This window comes from Chenopodium album, chromosome 5 (genome assembly GCF_948465745.1).
Source record: "Chenopodium album chromosome 5, dcCheAlbu1.1, whole genome shotgun sequence".
In the NCBI taxonomy this organism is placed as follows: Eukaryota; Viridiplantae; Streptophyta; class Magnoliopsida; order Caryophyllales; family Amaranthaceae; genus Chenopodium; species Chenopodium album.
Genome location: NC_137838.1, coordinates 9,177,490 through 9,192,707, shown reverse-complemented (window position 1 = coordinate 9,192,707; position 15,218 = coordinate 9,177,490). Strand labels below are relative to the sequence as shown.

General features: G+C 35.5%; 1 protein-coding gene across 4 annotated transcripts; it reads right to left on the bottom strand.

The window, feature by feature from the left end:
• Positions 1–525: 525 nt before the first annotated feature.
• LOC145631819 (uncharacterized) lies at positions 526–13,376 on the bottom strand. Of its 4 annotated transcripts, XM_081684005.1 has the most exons (10): positions 13,083–13,376; positions 12,466–12,595; positions 11,514–11,586; positions 7,469–7,722; positions 7,046–7,162; positions 5,081–5,132; positions 2,338–2,404; positions 1,832–2,268; positions 1,502–1,596; positions 526–899 (listed from the first exon to the last, which is right to left on the bottom strand). In XM_081684005.1, the coding sequence occupies exons 2-8, from the start codon at positions 12,559–12,561 to the stop codon at positions 1,851–1,853; spliced, it is 1,077 nt and encodes a 358-aa protein (XP_081540131.1). In that variant the 5' UTR covers positions 12,562–12,595; positions 13,083–13,376; the 3' UTR covers positions 526–899; positions 1,502–1,596; positions 1,832–1,850. The 4 variants fall into 4 exon arrangements, with proteins under 4 accessions (XP_081540131.1, XP_081540130.1, XP_081540132.1 ...); XM_081684004.1 differs by having other exon boundaries at positions 1,832–2,404; positions 13,083–13,375; XM_081684006.1 differs by lacking the exon at positions 12,466–12,595 and having other exon boundaries at positions 1,832–2,404; positions 13,083–13,375.
• Between the last annotated feature and the right edge of the window lie 1,842 nt (positions 13,377–15,218).

Sequence of the window (15,218 nt, the reverse complement as noted above, 5' to 3'; positions counted from 1 at the left end):
TGTTTCATTTTCATTTGTGTACTACACTAATCATACATTCATACCTTTGTTTCTAGACTACAATGATTAGTGAGATAACTAATAATTAATTACTCAAATTAACATATGTTTTTCTCCTGCTTATTTTTTAAGTTTGCTTATTTTAATTGAATCGGAAGCGAAAAAGTAACTTGAAATTACCCTAAAACACTTTTTGTTTTGGGTTACTTACAGATCAAGATAGGTATTAAGATTCATTGAAAATATTTGCGACTAATGCCCTTTTATATGAAACTTTTGATCTTGAGATAAATGATTCTATTATACTACTCCGTGCTATTTTTTTAGATTGATCTCATGAGTGGTAAACGGTACAAACGTATGCCGATTAACAAAGATTAAGTGTACAAGATAATGAGGCTGGAAGAATTATTGAGTAAAGAGATTGCTGTGAGGGTGATGATCAGTACGGTAATGGGGGTGAATAACCGAGTTAATACTTCTACATCATCTCTTTGGTTCTGCAAAACTGACTTAACTCAAAACTTCCAATGATAAAACAAACTCATCTATTTGACGTGAGCAGCTTAGAACATATGTTGAAAGAAGGATATAAAAAAATTCACCATTAATCTCTGTACACCTATCACCTGTATCATGTAAAAAGAACCCTGCTACAATCAATGTAATTAAGAGCGTGAAATTTTTTTAGCTTAAGCCTGCACATAAATTTACAACTGATTTTGAAGATACATGGCACGCAAATCAATCTCATATAGGATCAGCTTCTAGGCAATTTACACTACTCGCGGAGCGATCAGCAGTGGAATACAATGTTGATAGATGCAAAGAAGTCAAGGCTCTGACACGAATAAACCAATCCTTGAGGTGCTCAAGCATTTAGCAATCCTGCTTCTATACTGTAAAAGGAATAAATATTTAACATTATACTAGTATATACCAAAAAAAATCTCAGAAATCTTGGGGGGAGGGGGTGTTCAGAGCACATAGAGGAGGAGATATGACGTACTTTGTCAATTCATCATACTATGCACAGTGGAAAATTTCTAGTCACCACACTTACAAAACAAGGGTCCTATACTCCTTATGTCAGATACTAGACAATCTAACATGGGTCTCAATTCAGCCATAAACAAGAGATTGAGCTACTGGAGGCTAACAACAGATGAAAGGTGATTGAATTCAGATGTTTCATTGAAAAAGCAGTTTAAAAAAGCGACAGTGTAAATTCGTTCCTAAAGATAGTCACAAGTGTTTAAAAAACCTAACATTACTATATTTCTCGATTCAACGCTCAACTTCAAGCATATTAGGACATGAGAGAAACGTTTTTGTAAAAAATTAACAAAAACAAAAATCTCATCATCCATAAGATGCAGTTGTTTCACGATAAGGTGATTTCAGAACCAACACAAACTGGATCAATGATGCTTTAAGTGGAATAGAAGGCCAGTAGATCAATCACAAAATAAAAGGCAAGGTAAAGTACAAAAAGAATTACCACATTCTCCAAGCCCAAACATTCACATTGAAGTTAATGGCATATATCTCACAAACTGATTTTACACCAATTACAGAAGCAGCCCATTCCCAAATCTGCCAAGCAAACAGCACAATTAACATCACAAATACTGCAAATCAACAAATTTTTCTAGGTCATTCTGACATCACTTGCCTAAATCCTCTCCCTCCCAATGGACATAATAAAGGCCCATCAAGGTAGTTAATAGTTATTCCAATGAACCAAATTAAAAACTGTCAAGCAATGAAACAAAATGACAAGCAGCAGTAATTCAAAAGATAATTAATGATTTCCCTTGGAGAATCTCACCAAAATAAAGTCTAAGTGCTCATTTTCGAGTAGAAACTGCTGGGCGTTCCATATGTTCCCATGTTGGACCCTGAGGAGTTGAAGGAATTCCAAACTTCAGCATCTGTTTCAGCCATTTGACCCTATTTACAAGTTCTTCCAAATCCAAGATTATTGATTCCATGTCATCACAGCCAGTAGAATTTAGAGTTATTGTTTCATTCAACCGCATTTTCTTTGCAGATCCTTTTTCATGATACTGTTCTTCGTCAGAAGTAGCTACTGGGGCTTCAGCTGAAACATCTCGAACATACGTACTGGAAACACCATCTGAACAACTATGCTTCCCAATGGTTGACCCCCTTATATCCAACTCCGCATTTACCTCATGTGTTTGCTCCATTGCTTTTTTAGGAGTATCTTCGCACTGCTTCAATGAATCCTTGGAGTGTATTGATCTGTTTAGATGTGGCAATGAGCTAGCTGAAGTATGAGAAGAGATTGACTGATTAAACTCCAAAGAGGACCTTGGTGTGACCTTGACATTCTGCTTGTCTTCGTTAAGCACATCAAACAAGCATTTTAAAGTCCGGGCTGCAGGCAAATGAAAATAAATAAATTTACCTCCTCATACAAATGGTTTAGATAAAGGTTAGAAAACTTTAGATACACATAACAGATGCTTTCAAAGAATATCCCTCGTGCAAAATATGTACTCAACTGAAACCAAAATGGAGAACTAGCAATCAGCAGGTTATCCAAGATAAAAATTCCTCCAACTATCCTACACACCAGCAATCCCTGAGGAGCCAAAACACGAAGGATTGCACGTAAAGACCAGCATAGAGATATAGTACAAGTTTGACCACAAGTCCACAGTGCCACCCAACAATAACTATAGGAGTACTAAGACAGGTTTGTCTTTGTTAAATACTATAAGCTCAGATCTTTATAAGTAAGGTACAGAAACTCAAGGTATCACTTGAACAGGTTAAAAAAAACTTTGCTTCTGTTACATAATAGTATAATACTATTAACCCTAATCACCGGGTGCAAAGTTAAAAAGGTAAAACAAAAACAAAAAGAATTGTTATCTTCTTCCAGGAAACCTATCTAGAAACCCCTTGGAAAAGAGTAACCACAAATAATCTTTTGAAAATTCTAGTCCATAAGATAAGATTGTCGAGTCACTTTGTCCAAATGGAGCAAGCATTAAAGGCGTGTCACAAATAACCTCTAAGCACATAAATCTCTTCTGCATTGTATGGCAAGGACACAATTACACATTGGCCCAGTGTTAGAATCCAACCTCTTTTCCATGTTTTAAATGCTTTCATATACTTTTTTTTTAAGTTTTCTAGACTCTAGATTCCATTATTATTATGTTTTCGTCAATCCCGTGTTAATTGGGATAACAATTTAAACCCAAAAAGACAGTCATTAAGGAGCATCAGATTAACGAATATCCAAAAGCTTCCTAGCAAGTGTTACCTCACTTCTATGCTTGCATGTTGTTACACCTTTGTAGGTATAGCGTTATCAAATGCAATTTACCACCCCAAATTTACTAAATGTGATAATAATTTATTTTTTTAAAGTGATTTAATCCTGTTGTGTCGACGGTCGTCACCCAATCACCCGCATTCTATCGCTGATAGATAGAAGTGCCCTTTGATAATCAGATGCCCACTTGTGCTGCTTTGTGCTCACAAGTCTTGTTTCCACACAAGGCTTGTGCCCTTGCCAAGTGCCAACATAAGAAAAGAGAGTGTGCCACACGATCCAATGTCCAAACACTCAAACCGTAACACCCAACATCAGCCATTACTACATTAGCCATCCACAAAAATACGCAGAAAACGTAGGTGAGGGAGAGGAGAAAATTTTAGTGGTTTCGGTGGTGGTGGATTTGGGTTCGTGGGTGGATTTCAGTGGTTTTGGTGGTGGTGGTTCCTAGTTTCGGTGCTGGTTCTAGGCTAGGTGGTTGTTCTTGGTTTCTGATTTTTTTTTTTTTTTTTTTTTTTTGGGGGGAGGGGGGGGGGGTAGGATTAATACTTTATTGACCTTATTTTTTAATAATCAAGCTTAAAAGTTTTGTCTTGGAGTCCGCGCGCAACCCCTTTGTTGCAATTAACCGTTAACAGAGGAAGTATAAAACACAAAAGATAGTCAAATAAAATTGTGTGAATAGTGAGGTAAATAAAACAAAACAAATGGTGCGATTAAAAAATTGGGAGGAAGCATTGTATTTTTGGGGAAAGTAGAATTTTGTTAAAGGACATCACAATATAGTAATAAGATTCTTCTATCAGACAGGGGAGTTAGATTCTAGGAGGATTGTAGCCAAGCTGTCATCGACACTATACCTAGACCTAGTTTCTACTTTCTAGTAGTCAATTGAAAAAAACCCTCATATTATGAATCCAATCAGTCTTTATTCATTTACAATGTGTGAAGCTCTTTATGACAAACTAGGAATGCTATGATTCTCCTAGTAACAGACTATCCATCCACTCAGAAACCTTTCAAGCTGTACAAAGAAAACTTGAAGATTGGTAGTAAATCTCTTCCATCACAGTAGAATGTACACTTTCAAAAAAATCAAGGGCTAAATACTGACGAGTGTGCCATTACAATATATGTAACCTCTTTCGACTTTCAACAAACTATGAATGATATCATATTGTCACGTTCTAGATACCATATGGCTATTCAATCTTGGATTGTTTTAAATTCAAACTGAACAGAAAATTTAATTATAATATCACTCCCTTCACACTTTACACTATTAAAAATTTAAAAGTACACAACTAGCAATAAATAATCAAAGATGCCAGACTATGGGGGGAACATTAGCATAATACAAAGGATTAAAGTCTATGACTTGATTCATGAAGGACTCCGAATTAGTAGTCTGATACTAACTTTAGTAATGGCAGATACAGATTAAAATTTGTAAAGTTCATCAACATTGGTGAGAGAAAACTCATTGAGATCTCAACATTCCAAATTAAATGTAATCCTTGGTGGGAAAAAGCTTATACATCACAATCACCTACTTTTAGTAACATGACTTACATCACAATTGACCATCTTTCAATTAAAATACTCTATATACAAAAATACGTATTAGGGACTCATGATAATGGGAAAACACCTAACAAACTCTCCCATCAGATTAATGAAGACAGTAGCAACAGGAAAGAGGAATTTTAAACTTCACAAATTTTGAAATCCGGAAGCAAGCAGCTAATAGATTAGAAAGAATACCTTGCTTCAACGGCTGAATCAAACGGGCATGCAATTGTCCGTTTTGAGTTTCCTGGAGGCATAATAAGCATGGATTCAGATGTTACAACAACGAAGAACTTTTTGAAATTTCAAGTAGAAAAGTCTTGTGTTTGATGTTACAGTATTATAAATAAATAAATAATAATAATAATAATAATAATAATAATAATAATAATAAAAAATAAATAAATAAATAAATAAATTTTTTTTTTTTTAAAAAAAAAAAAAAAAAAAAAAGAACAATTTTGCAAACTGCTGTTGTTGAACAATATTTCAGCAGGCCCTCCCCCTCCTCTTTTTCCCTCCTCCATAAAGCCCTTCACTATGCTCTTACATGAGTTATATCTCTTACTAGATCTATGTGCGAGAAATGCGTACAAATTATTTTAGAAAGTGAAACAACTAATGATATATTAATTACTTAAATTTAAAATAGCATTGATTAATGTGGAGTAAATTTAAAGTATAAAATTAAATGATGCCAACTAGTATAGGAAATATATACACAATGAAAATTGTATTCGTCAAAGCTCAACATTAATTATCATACAAACCTAAGTCCATTGACCTGAAGTTACTTGATTGAAGATTTAAGGAGGACGGTATAAAATTGATGAAAAAACTAAGTTTATGATTGTATTTGTTCAAGGTTATTTCATGCAGCAAAGGTTTGGAAGGAATTCAGGACATAAGGGGAACGTGACATCATGAGGCTCTCAATATGCTGCTTAGAAAATCACCAATGCTCTGTGGTCTTCAAATAGATCTATGATAGAGAACTAACAGAAGTTTTTTCTTAGATCTTTCCCTGCATTAAGGATTGAACATGTTCCACGTAAAGCTGATCATGTTACGCCCAGGCCGGCCAAATTTGGGGCAGGCTTTGGGCAGAAATTTTCGGCCCAAAGTCGGGCCCAGTCGGAAATTTTTTATTTTGCAACAGGCCTTGGAGATGCATTTCTAAGCTATTTAGTTATTTTTATTAGCCCGGCCTGAAAAATACTCAAAACCCAGTAGGCCCAATCCGATTTTGCGGGTTTTGGGCAAGCATCGGCCTGAATTTTTTACCCCGGCCAGGTCTTTGCTCACTTCTATTTTCTTGTGAATTGCTTTGAGAAAACTGATAACAAGAACCTATCACCTCCAATTTGAATTCAAAGCACAGGGACATAACCAGATTCTTAAAAGACTCCCTGGAGTTCAACAAGACTGAAAAAGATGATGAGGCTGATAAGGTCGTTTGGGTTAGCCAGTCATAAAAGCATGACAGCACTAATAAGGGCAAAAGAAAACGATCCTTTTATTAAGCTACGTGAACATATTAATTTCAGAAGTAGTGCTTTATCAAACACTGGAAACAAGGACCAAAGAAAGATACCAGTTCTGAAGGAGAATATAGCAATATACAAAAGAAGTATTTCATTTTCAGATGAAGGACTGCAGCTGTAAAAGCTTAACACAATGTCACAATGTAAACACACTTGTCATGTAAAACCTTTATCTCTGAGGCGGAAGATAATAATTTCCAAGCACCAAATGCAGGGCAATCTACAAATCAGGATCAGTAATACATGCCTCCTTGAACAGAAATACGCTACTACTGATTACAAAACAGAAGGGGACAGAAAAAATTCAAATAATATGTGTCAGACTTGGTCCAACAATTATGCTTAGAAACAAGACCAGGTTTCATTCTAGCCTTTATCAGATTCAGACCAGCTCAATTATATAGCCTAGCATGGGAATTGTCCCGAAGACCCCACCAAGAAGAAATCTTAATATTTATCAAGTCAAAGATGCAATGCAATAGTCGAGCAGAAGAAAAAACCAAGAGTAAGAAAAAGCATTTGCTGCTTTAGCCACTTTCAAGTTTTGTTCAAGAAACTATGTGCTTTTAAGCTGAACAATACCACAGACAACAACAAACTAGTAGGAAGAGTTTACCAAAGGTACAGGGACTGTCCAACCAGATTCAGGAGACCAATCCAGTGATGGGCGGAGATCCTTGCAATTGACAGTATAAGATGATCCTTCACCTCTTGGTGGCTCTAGTAATTTAATCTAAATGAGAGAGAAGTTAATAAAATATATTTGACTGGTAAGAGAAAAGATACAGCATCAATGCATCATACGATAAAAGATACAAATCTAGGAGTCATGGCATACGTTTGTTGCAAATAATATTGTATTGGTGAATGAGACTAGAGCTAGCGTTAATGCTAATTAGAGTGAATGAGACAAAGATAGAGCTTCAGGGGTTTAGACTAAGTAAGAGCAAAACTGAGAACATGGAGTGCTGCTTTAATACTACTAAGAGGGAATCTAGCAAGGATGTAAAACAAACATAGCATGCACTAGTGCTATTACCTGAACCGTGTCACTGTCTATGATTTCAGTTATTGTTCCTGACCAGAAACAGCCATCAGTTAACCAGTCCACCAAATCTCCAACTCTCCTAACATCAGCAACTGCAACTATGACTTCAGAAGTTACGTTAACATCAGGTAATTCACTTTCGCGATAAAAAGCTGGAAATTGTGGGCGCAACATCAGCTCTTTTTTTGCCTTATGTTCATTACTGCTCTCTGGGGGAAGGCGATATAGATCTACCGTTTCATCGGCTGCAAACGGAGATTAATGACATTAATCAAGGTGTTTCCAGAAACAAATAAGAGCTTCAGTGGATAGGACAGCATGATCAAGTCCATAAAAATTAATTTCAAAGTAGCATTTACCAAGCTACAGTGACAGATTAGGCATAAAGAACAAATTAGCAACACCAAGGAACAATAAAGGACGTACGTACGCCATCAAAATCTAGCCAAAAGCAAAGTATTAAATTATTCACCCCCATGTAAATAACACTCAGAGACCCCAAAAGCTATGCATGGACACACGAAATTGCAACCTAAGGGTTCGTTTGGCATCGCTGTGGTTTTCTGGTTTTTCACTTTTTTGTTTTCCAAAATCATATGATACGTGTCATATAATAAATAAAAAATTAGTCAAATTTATACTGACAACAGAAAAGTGGAAACACCTTTTTCTTGTTTCCTGTTTTTGGTTTTTTGTTTTCTAAAAAAACATAAAACTGAAAACAAAAAACAATGCCAAACAAGCCATAACATGACAAACTACTAAGCATTAAGTTTTACAAAATTTCACATATTTCCTACTTAAAAAGTTCATTTTTGTGAGAAAATCCCTTAAAAAGTATTGTAGATAAGTGCCTGTCATATGATAAAATAAACCTTCAAAAACAGCAACTACTTTCTATTTTCCAGCTAAGAAGTCGAAATTCCGGCTAGCTGACTAATTCCCTTAACTTATTCTTTTGTATCAGAGAATCAGACTATCAGTTTCCTCCCCTTTCCAACTTTCATTTCTTTCCTTCTCTCGACTTCTTTATTTCCTCCTTCATTGATTCATTCAACTACCACAATTGAGCTGACTATCATTTTTTTCCTTTTTTTTTTTGGCATTGTTCATTGACAAATAGATGGACAGAAAAGAGAAAGATAAAGAAAGGAGACAGATAAATGGAGAGGAAGAACAGAAATAGAAAGAAACAAAAAAGATTAAAAAAAAAAACACAAGAGAAGTCACCAATGACTTAGTATGCTGTGGTGAAAAAAGTAAAGCAACTGTGAAAAGATGGCAACAGCTACTTAAGGATATATAGTATGGAACCTCGCCCAGACCCTCTTTTTTTGCTCCATTCCTACTTAGCGCTACCACATTAACCGTCATTGGCCACAACACCGTCACCACTATTAACCATCAATGCCACCACTGCCACTAATTACCTGCACAACTACTCATTCTAGTCACCACTGTCTACACCATCATGATCCTTTCAGCCCCAAACTTTTATGCCCTAAAAGACCAAAACTGCTGCCACAAAATTCTCTTTACTTGTCATTCCAATAATTCCCATCATTATCCCAATCCCTCCTTCCAGTTCAATTTTTAAGGTCCAGCCTACCACTATGGTATAAAACAAATCTAAAAAAAAGCAAGAGTAAATCAGAGAGAGATGACAAACAGATACAAGATATTTAGAAAATTTACATGTTGATTTACCACAGCAAGTCTACACTGGTAGACTTAGATGGTTAAATGCTTAAGGTCGACCAGAAGGTCCTGCTACTTAGAGCCATGATGGTTTATTTGACTACTAAAAGCTTCTCAGCAGTAGCTTGACCACAATTATTAAGGTGAAGAGTGAAACGTCAACAGCAGAGGGCAATGTCCACACTAATAAAGAGAAACTTTTTGTTACAAAAATCTGTGTATTTGAAAGGGAAGGGAGCTGACTTTAACCACTTGATATGCTCATTTTGAAGGGAACTACAAAAATACTCATTCTAAACATTCATGAAGGCATCAAATATAGTGAGGAATATAGAATTTTTATAGGACTGTACAGAAATCTAGTGGAAGAAGGCTTCTATCACAAGCTAGCTCATGCATTGATACTCTTAAGAGGATGAGGAAAAAAAATTAAAAAAAAAAAAAAAAAGGAAATTCTCAATAGTGGCCCTCAACAATTGCTACATTAAAATGGTGGCCCTCCCTTTTTTTCTTTATTATAATTATTATACAAAATGACCCAAATTAAAATTATTATCTCACAAATGACATTAATGAGGCTAATTTGGCTAGAAATTAAACCATGATTAGTGAAAAGAAGGAAAAGACATTAATGCTTCCTTTATTAACCCCTCACAACCCTTCACAACCTTCATCATCACTACCACCTCCCTCTTTTCTCACTCTATCTCTCCTCCTTAATAGCTGACCCGAAACCCCTACCCTCACCCTTACCTGACCCAAAACCAACACGGCAGCCAAAGCCTGCAACACACTACCCTCCTTCACTCCTCACTGCAGCCCCTGCCCCTCCTCGCTGCCACCACACTAACAAAGCACGGCAACGCCTCAATGGTGAGTCTAAGTAAGGGAAATCCATCCCATCATAAAAATCCTCAACCTCATCTGAAATTAGGGTCAATTCATTCCCATTTTCCACATGGAGGGAAAACATCTTTCACCATGATAAACAAAGATAAAATCATGGTTCTTGCAACCAACAGTCCAAAATCATGGTTCTTGCAACCAACGGTCCAAACTCATCTTATTTACAGGGCTGAAACGCAATCTTTGATAGACCAAAAATTTTAAATCCCTGTACAAAACTGAATCAGAGAAGAATGTAGGATAATGTAAATTTAAGCTTCTTCCAGTGTTAATTTCGAGATTTAGTTAGGTTCAGGTTGATGTGATTCATGTGAATTCAAGGGAGCTTTTTTCACATGAAACTTAATTTGAAGTTAGGCTCTTTTTTTCCTCTCTCCCAAACACAAGTCTTCTTTATTTAGTTATTGAATGCTTTAGATATTTTTGTCTATTATTTGTAGCTTTTAACACATCAACAATCCAGAATTGAGGTTCGATATTTAGTATCAGGGTTATAGAGTTATGGTAGTTGTCATTTTAAAACCATCCCAGAATTTTGTTTAGATGGTTGAAGTCAAAACAGGTAGACAAGGTGAGTGCCAGATGGATACAATGTCAGGACCTAGTAAGTTTTTCTGCTTGAAATAGAAGGTTATTACCTAGTTGAAACTTAAAGATTTTAAGACCTTTACAGTTTAATCAAATTGGTAGAAGACACTATTTTCCGACCAAGGATCTTACTATGCTGCAACACAAAAGGAGGGTCAAATTACCCAAAAAGGTGATGTAGAGCACGAAGAAATTTTCTTATTGCTTAGATATACCCACTGGAAAGGTTCCAGTAGCTTTGATGGTAGGAGTTAGTAAACGGCTGGCACGTTTCTTAGTCTAGCCAACCAGCAGTCTGCAGAATACAAGAGTTGTACACTTATTCATCACCTCCTTGTGCAGTATGATTTTGGAAACATTATGATGCTCCACAAGCCAGTAATACCAAATCCCCCCCCCCCCACCTCGCCTACTTCAATCTGACTATTCTTCACTGAATACAACTGAAAAGGCATGAAGTAAAACTAGCTCCTTAGAGCTGAGTAAGGACTTGATCATGACTTAACTAATCAAAAGATGCTAGGCCCTAAATTTGGAAATGGATTGGATTGACATGGAAATTCGGGTCAATAACACTACAAAATCAAGAACTTTTCTTTCTTGATTTTCAAGGTCACACAAGCAGAAAATTTTGTTCCTCTTAGTCAAAACCAACAAGTCAAAAAAACACTATTTGTAAGAAGGGTGGCACTAGTGTGCTCCTTGATTTTGCAGGTTGGATAATAACATGATACTCGCCCACCACCTTTTGTGTATAGGCAACACTGCCTTAGAGTTACTATAAATCAAAACAAGTCCAAGCAAACAGCCATAAATAACCACAAGACAAGAGGCAATCACTTACCTTCCTCTGGGTAGTCATAATATTCTACAACATATGCTGTAATCCGACCTTTTCTTGTGGTACTCTTCTTTATCTAAACAAAAATACATCAAAATTTGTTAGAGTAAAAGGCAAAATCAAATATTACTACCAAACTGAAAAATATGAAACACATCATAACGCAAGCCCACAGTTCTATGAGAAATAAAGCTGGGCCTAACAAAACCACGTATAATAATCCATCGACAGGTAATATTCTTGCCAAGTGAAGACAGATTAGAAAACACAATAGGGGATGCTAAAATCAAAAAATAAGACAAGCTAGTCTAAGTTTCTCAGTTTTGGTTGCATAAATGCATGTTCATTTAAAAGAAATCCGTGTATCTAAGCACCTAGAAAAAGACCCCACAGCAGCAGTAGCCCTCTTTTAAAATTTAAACAGAACTACACAACTCCCCTTCTGAGTTCTAACCCAAGACAACTTACTACAAACAGAACCACAATCATTCAACGCTTCCCTGAATACCACGAAAACAGCATCCAAAATGAAGAGCTAGAAAAAGAGACGAGGCCAGTGTTCAAACCTCCGGTGATACTGTCATAGCCAAATTTTGCCCAGACTTAGTGGTCAACCCAACCAGAAAAAGAAAATGGAATCAAATACTATATGTTTTCCTTGAAAAATCATTTCACATTAAAAATGTTTTACGTCAAACCAAACAAAAACAGCTTTCGTAATCTTCCAAATGCATACAGAAAAACAATCCTCGCAATAGACATTAAAGGTTGCAAGAAGTTCTTAAATTGGATTATAACTCCATTCGTGAAAATACTTTAAGATGCACCTCAACACCAACCAGGATTTGTTTGGGAAAAATACCATATTTCAAATCAAAGGTGAAAAGACCACATTTGAAACAAATCTGTAAAGATTGTAATAAATGGAACAAAAAATAGAAATACTCAAAAATACCTTACACCGAAACCACGCACCACGAAAACCACTAACAAAAGTCCTGGCCTCAGCCAACTGACCAATCTGAAAACGAACACTATGTTTCTTTCCCATGGACAAGCCTCAAAAGTTAAGCCAGCATGACAAACTGCGAGTTACATAAATTAAGTGAATGATATAAATTATAAACAGATAAAATATGGTACATTCCTTTTACTAATTAATAATACGAAGTGGGTTTTGGAATTTTATTTCAAATCAAGTTCCGCCGAGTCTAAGAGACCTTGCGGGAAAGAGTTCATACAAACACGTTCCGAACAATTACGGGTGACAGTAAAGATCATAAAGAAAGTCCTAAATCTGATTCAGGAAAGAATAAATCATAAACCCCCCAAAATCATATCATAAATTCACAAACAAACAGCTCAATTAATTAGAATTAACAGGTTTATCAATTAAGGCTCCAAAAAACGCATAAAATTCTTTTTGCTTAAGAAAATCAAAGCAAATTGCACATACGAGAATTCTAGGAATAAAATCAAACCCTAAATTAACAATACTTGCAAATTTATCTACGACAAACCCTATATTGCGAAATTGATATTCGATGATTTTCAAAAAATAAACAGGCTTACCTGAGAAGCTGTTTCATGGACGAGTGTTTGTCGAAAGGGCTTTATTGTTAATGGAGGATTGAAAGTATGCTTTCAAAGTGTTTTCAAAAAAAGAAAATATGCTTTCAAATTTCAATGGAGGAGAGAGAAGTGCAGCATAAAAGGGAGAAAAGATTAATGAGGGGAAATGAAATTTAGATTATTGACACGCACATAATAATGTCAACTGTCAATATTAATTCTCATTCAACACAAGCTTTTAGAGGTTTAAAAAGCTTTTAAAGACTCCGTGGTTTAAAAAAAACAAAAAATTCAACACAAGCTTTCTCCATCTGTTGCGTACTTGTGTAGTATACTTATGTCAGTCGGTAAGGCGAGTTCGCCAATGTATTGGGTAACAATTTATGGAGTACATTTTTGTGTAGAAAGTTGGGATGAGAATTGATTTCATGATTTTTCGCCATGCGGAGGATAGTGTGGAGTGTTAAGTGTTAACCATTTTAATGCGTATTAAAAAAGCAATTGTAGGGAATTAGGTATTATATTGCGGAATTTCATGAATCATATTTGTTCGCACCCAATCAGTATCTACAAGCATATAAATTAAACCTCACGAACTCTAAGAGAACAAGAACCTCAAACGCGATTCCTCTATTTAGTCCCCGGGTTAGGATGGAACCTCCATAGCTCCACTAATGCTAGTTAGTCAGACCTGAACACTTCAAACCACTTTCTACGAAGAGGATGGAGGAAAACCCGGCCACGAGCACCACCACACGCACGAGGGGAAAAGAGAGAAAAGGGGGTTAGGGTTTTTGGGGTTATTTAGTCTTCAATCAACTTATGACTAGTTATATGAAAACTTAGGCAAGCCTCCATTATATATATACCATATACTCTGTATATATAATAGAGTCTTGAGTAAGCCTAAACACCTCCCATTTACTCAATATGGCCGGCCACCAACATTGGACGTTCTTTCTTTTGTTCAATCCATCGCCATAAAATGTGACCTCATAAGATTCATTTTAACTAGCCCAAAAATCATTGATCACGTCTAACAACATATATTGACGACCTAAAAAATGAACTAATTATTTCCATAATATTGATCTAATAATATATCTAACAATTGCACTTGACGAAGATATAAATCCTTCAACAACAACTTTAATGGAGCTAACACAATAAACATAAAGAGGGTGTTTGGTTAGAGGGATAGAAGAGGGAGGATAGGATAGAAGAGGAGAGTTTTAAGAAGTCTTTTGTTTGATTACAGGGATGGAAATTAGGATTGGAGTTAGGAGGGGGATAAAGTTATCCCTCCAAATTAATAACTAAGGGGGGTGGTATAAGAGATAGAGATTAAATTTAATGGGTAAAAGACATTTCTACCATTAATGAAAGAGAAAGAAGAAAAGAGTGATGAAAGGATACTAAGGGTAATTTTGCATTATTATTAGTTATTACAATCTAATCCCAACCCATACCAAACAATGGAATACGCTATTTTTATCCTTGTCCCATCTATTAATTCCACGTCCTTATCCCACTTAATCCCATCCCTCATACCAAACGCCTCAGAAGGGGAAAAGGAAAGGGGGACTTTGTGGTATGTGTTATTAATTTCTTCTTCTTATATAGGTATATCTTCCTATACTAAATTTTATACGTGGTTTGTCACACTTGTAAAGGCTATCATGGTGTTACTTGATTAATGTTATAGGGGTTACTTTGTTAGGATTATGGGGGTTAGTTATTAATATAGGGTTAATCTATTAGTGTTGCAGGTGTACTTTGTTATTTAAGAGTATCAATAAGTATAATAAGAGGTTACTTAGTTTTTACGAGTGACCACACGGTGTGGTCAGGCATATAGAAAATGCATTGATCTTCTTTGTTAATAAAAAACTAGCTTCTTCTATTTTTTTAATCATGGTTTTTTGGAATTTTTTTCAAAAAGAAAAAAACACTTTTAAAAGCACCATTTTGCTATTTAAAAAAAAAAACTTTTAAATAAAACCCAATTTTTAGCTTTTTGGCAAAAAAAAAAAAAAAAACCGATTCTAATTTTTTTTTTTTTTTTTTGTTAAAGACAACCTAGTACATCTAATTGACTCAATTAACCTATAATTTATTCTAATTATCCTCTAAATC

Coding starts and splice junctions, on each gene's coding strand:
- LOC145631819 (XM_081684004.1), bottom strand. CDS start 12,561: ATGGGAAAGAAACATAGTGTTCGTTTTCAGATTGGTCAGTTGGCTGAG. Junction 7,723..11,513: donor TTATGACTACCCAGAGGAAG/GTAAGTGATTGC, acceptor CTCCGTTTGCAG/CCGATGAAACGGTAGATCTA. Junction 7,163..7,468: donor TAGACAGTGACACGGTTCAG/GTAATAGCACTA, acceptor TCTCTCATTTAG/ATTAAATTACTAGAGCCACC.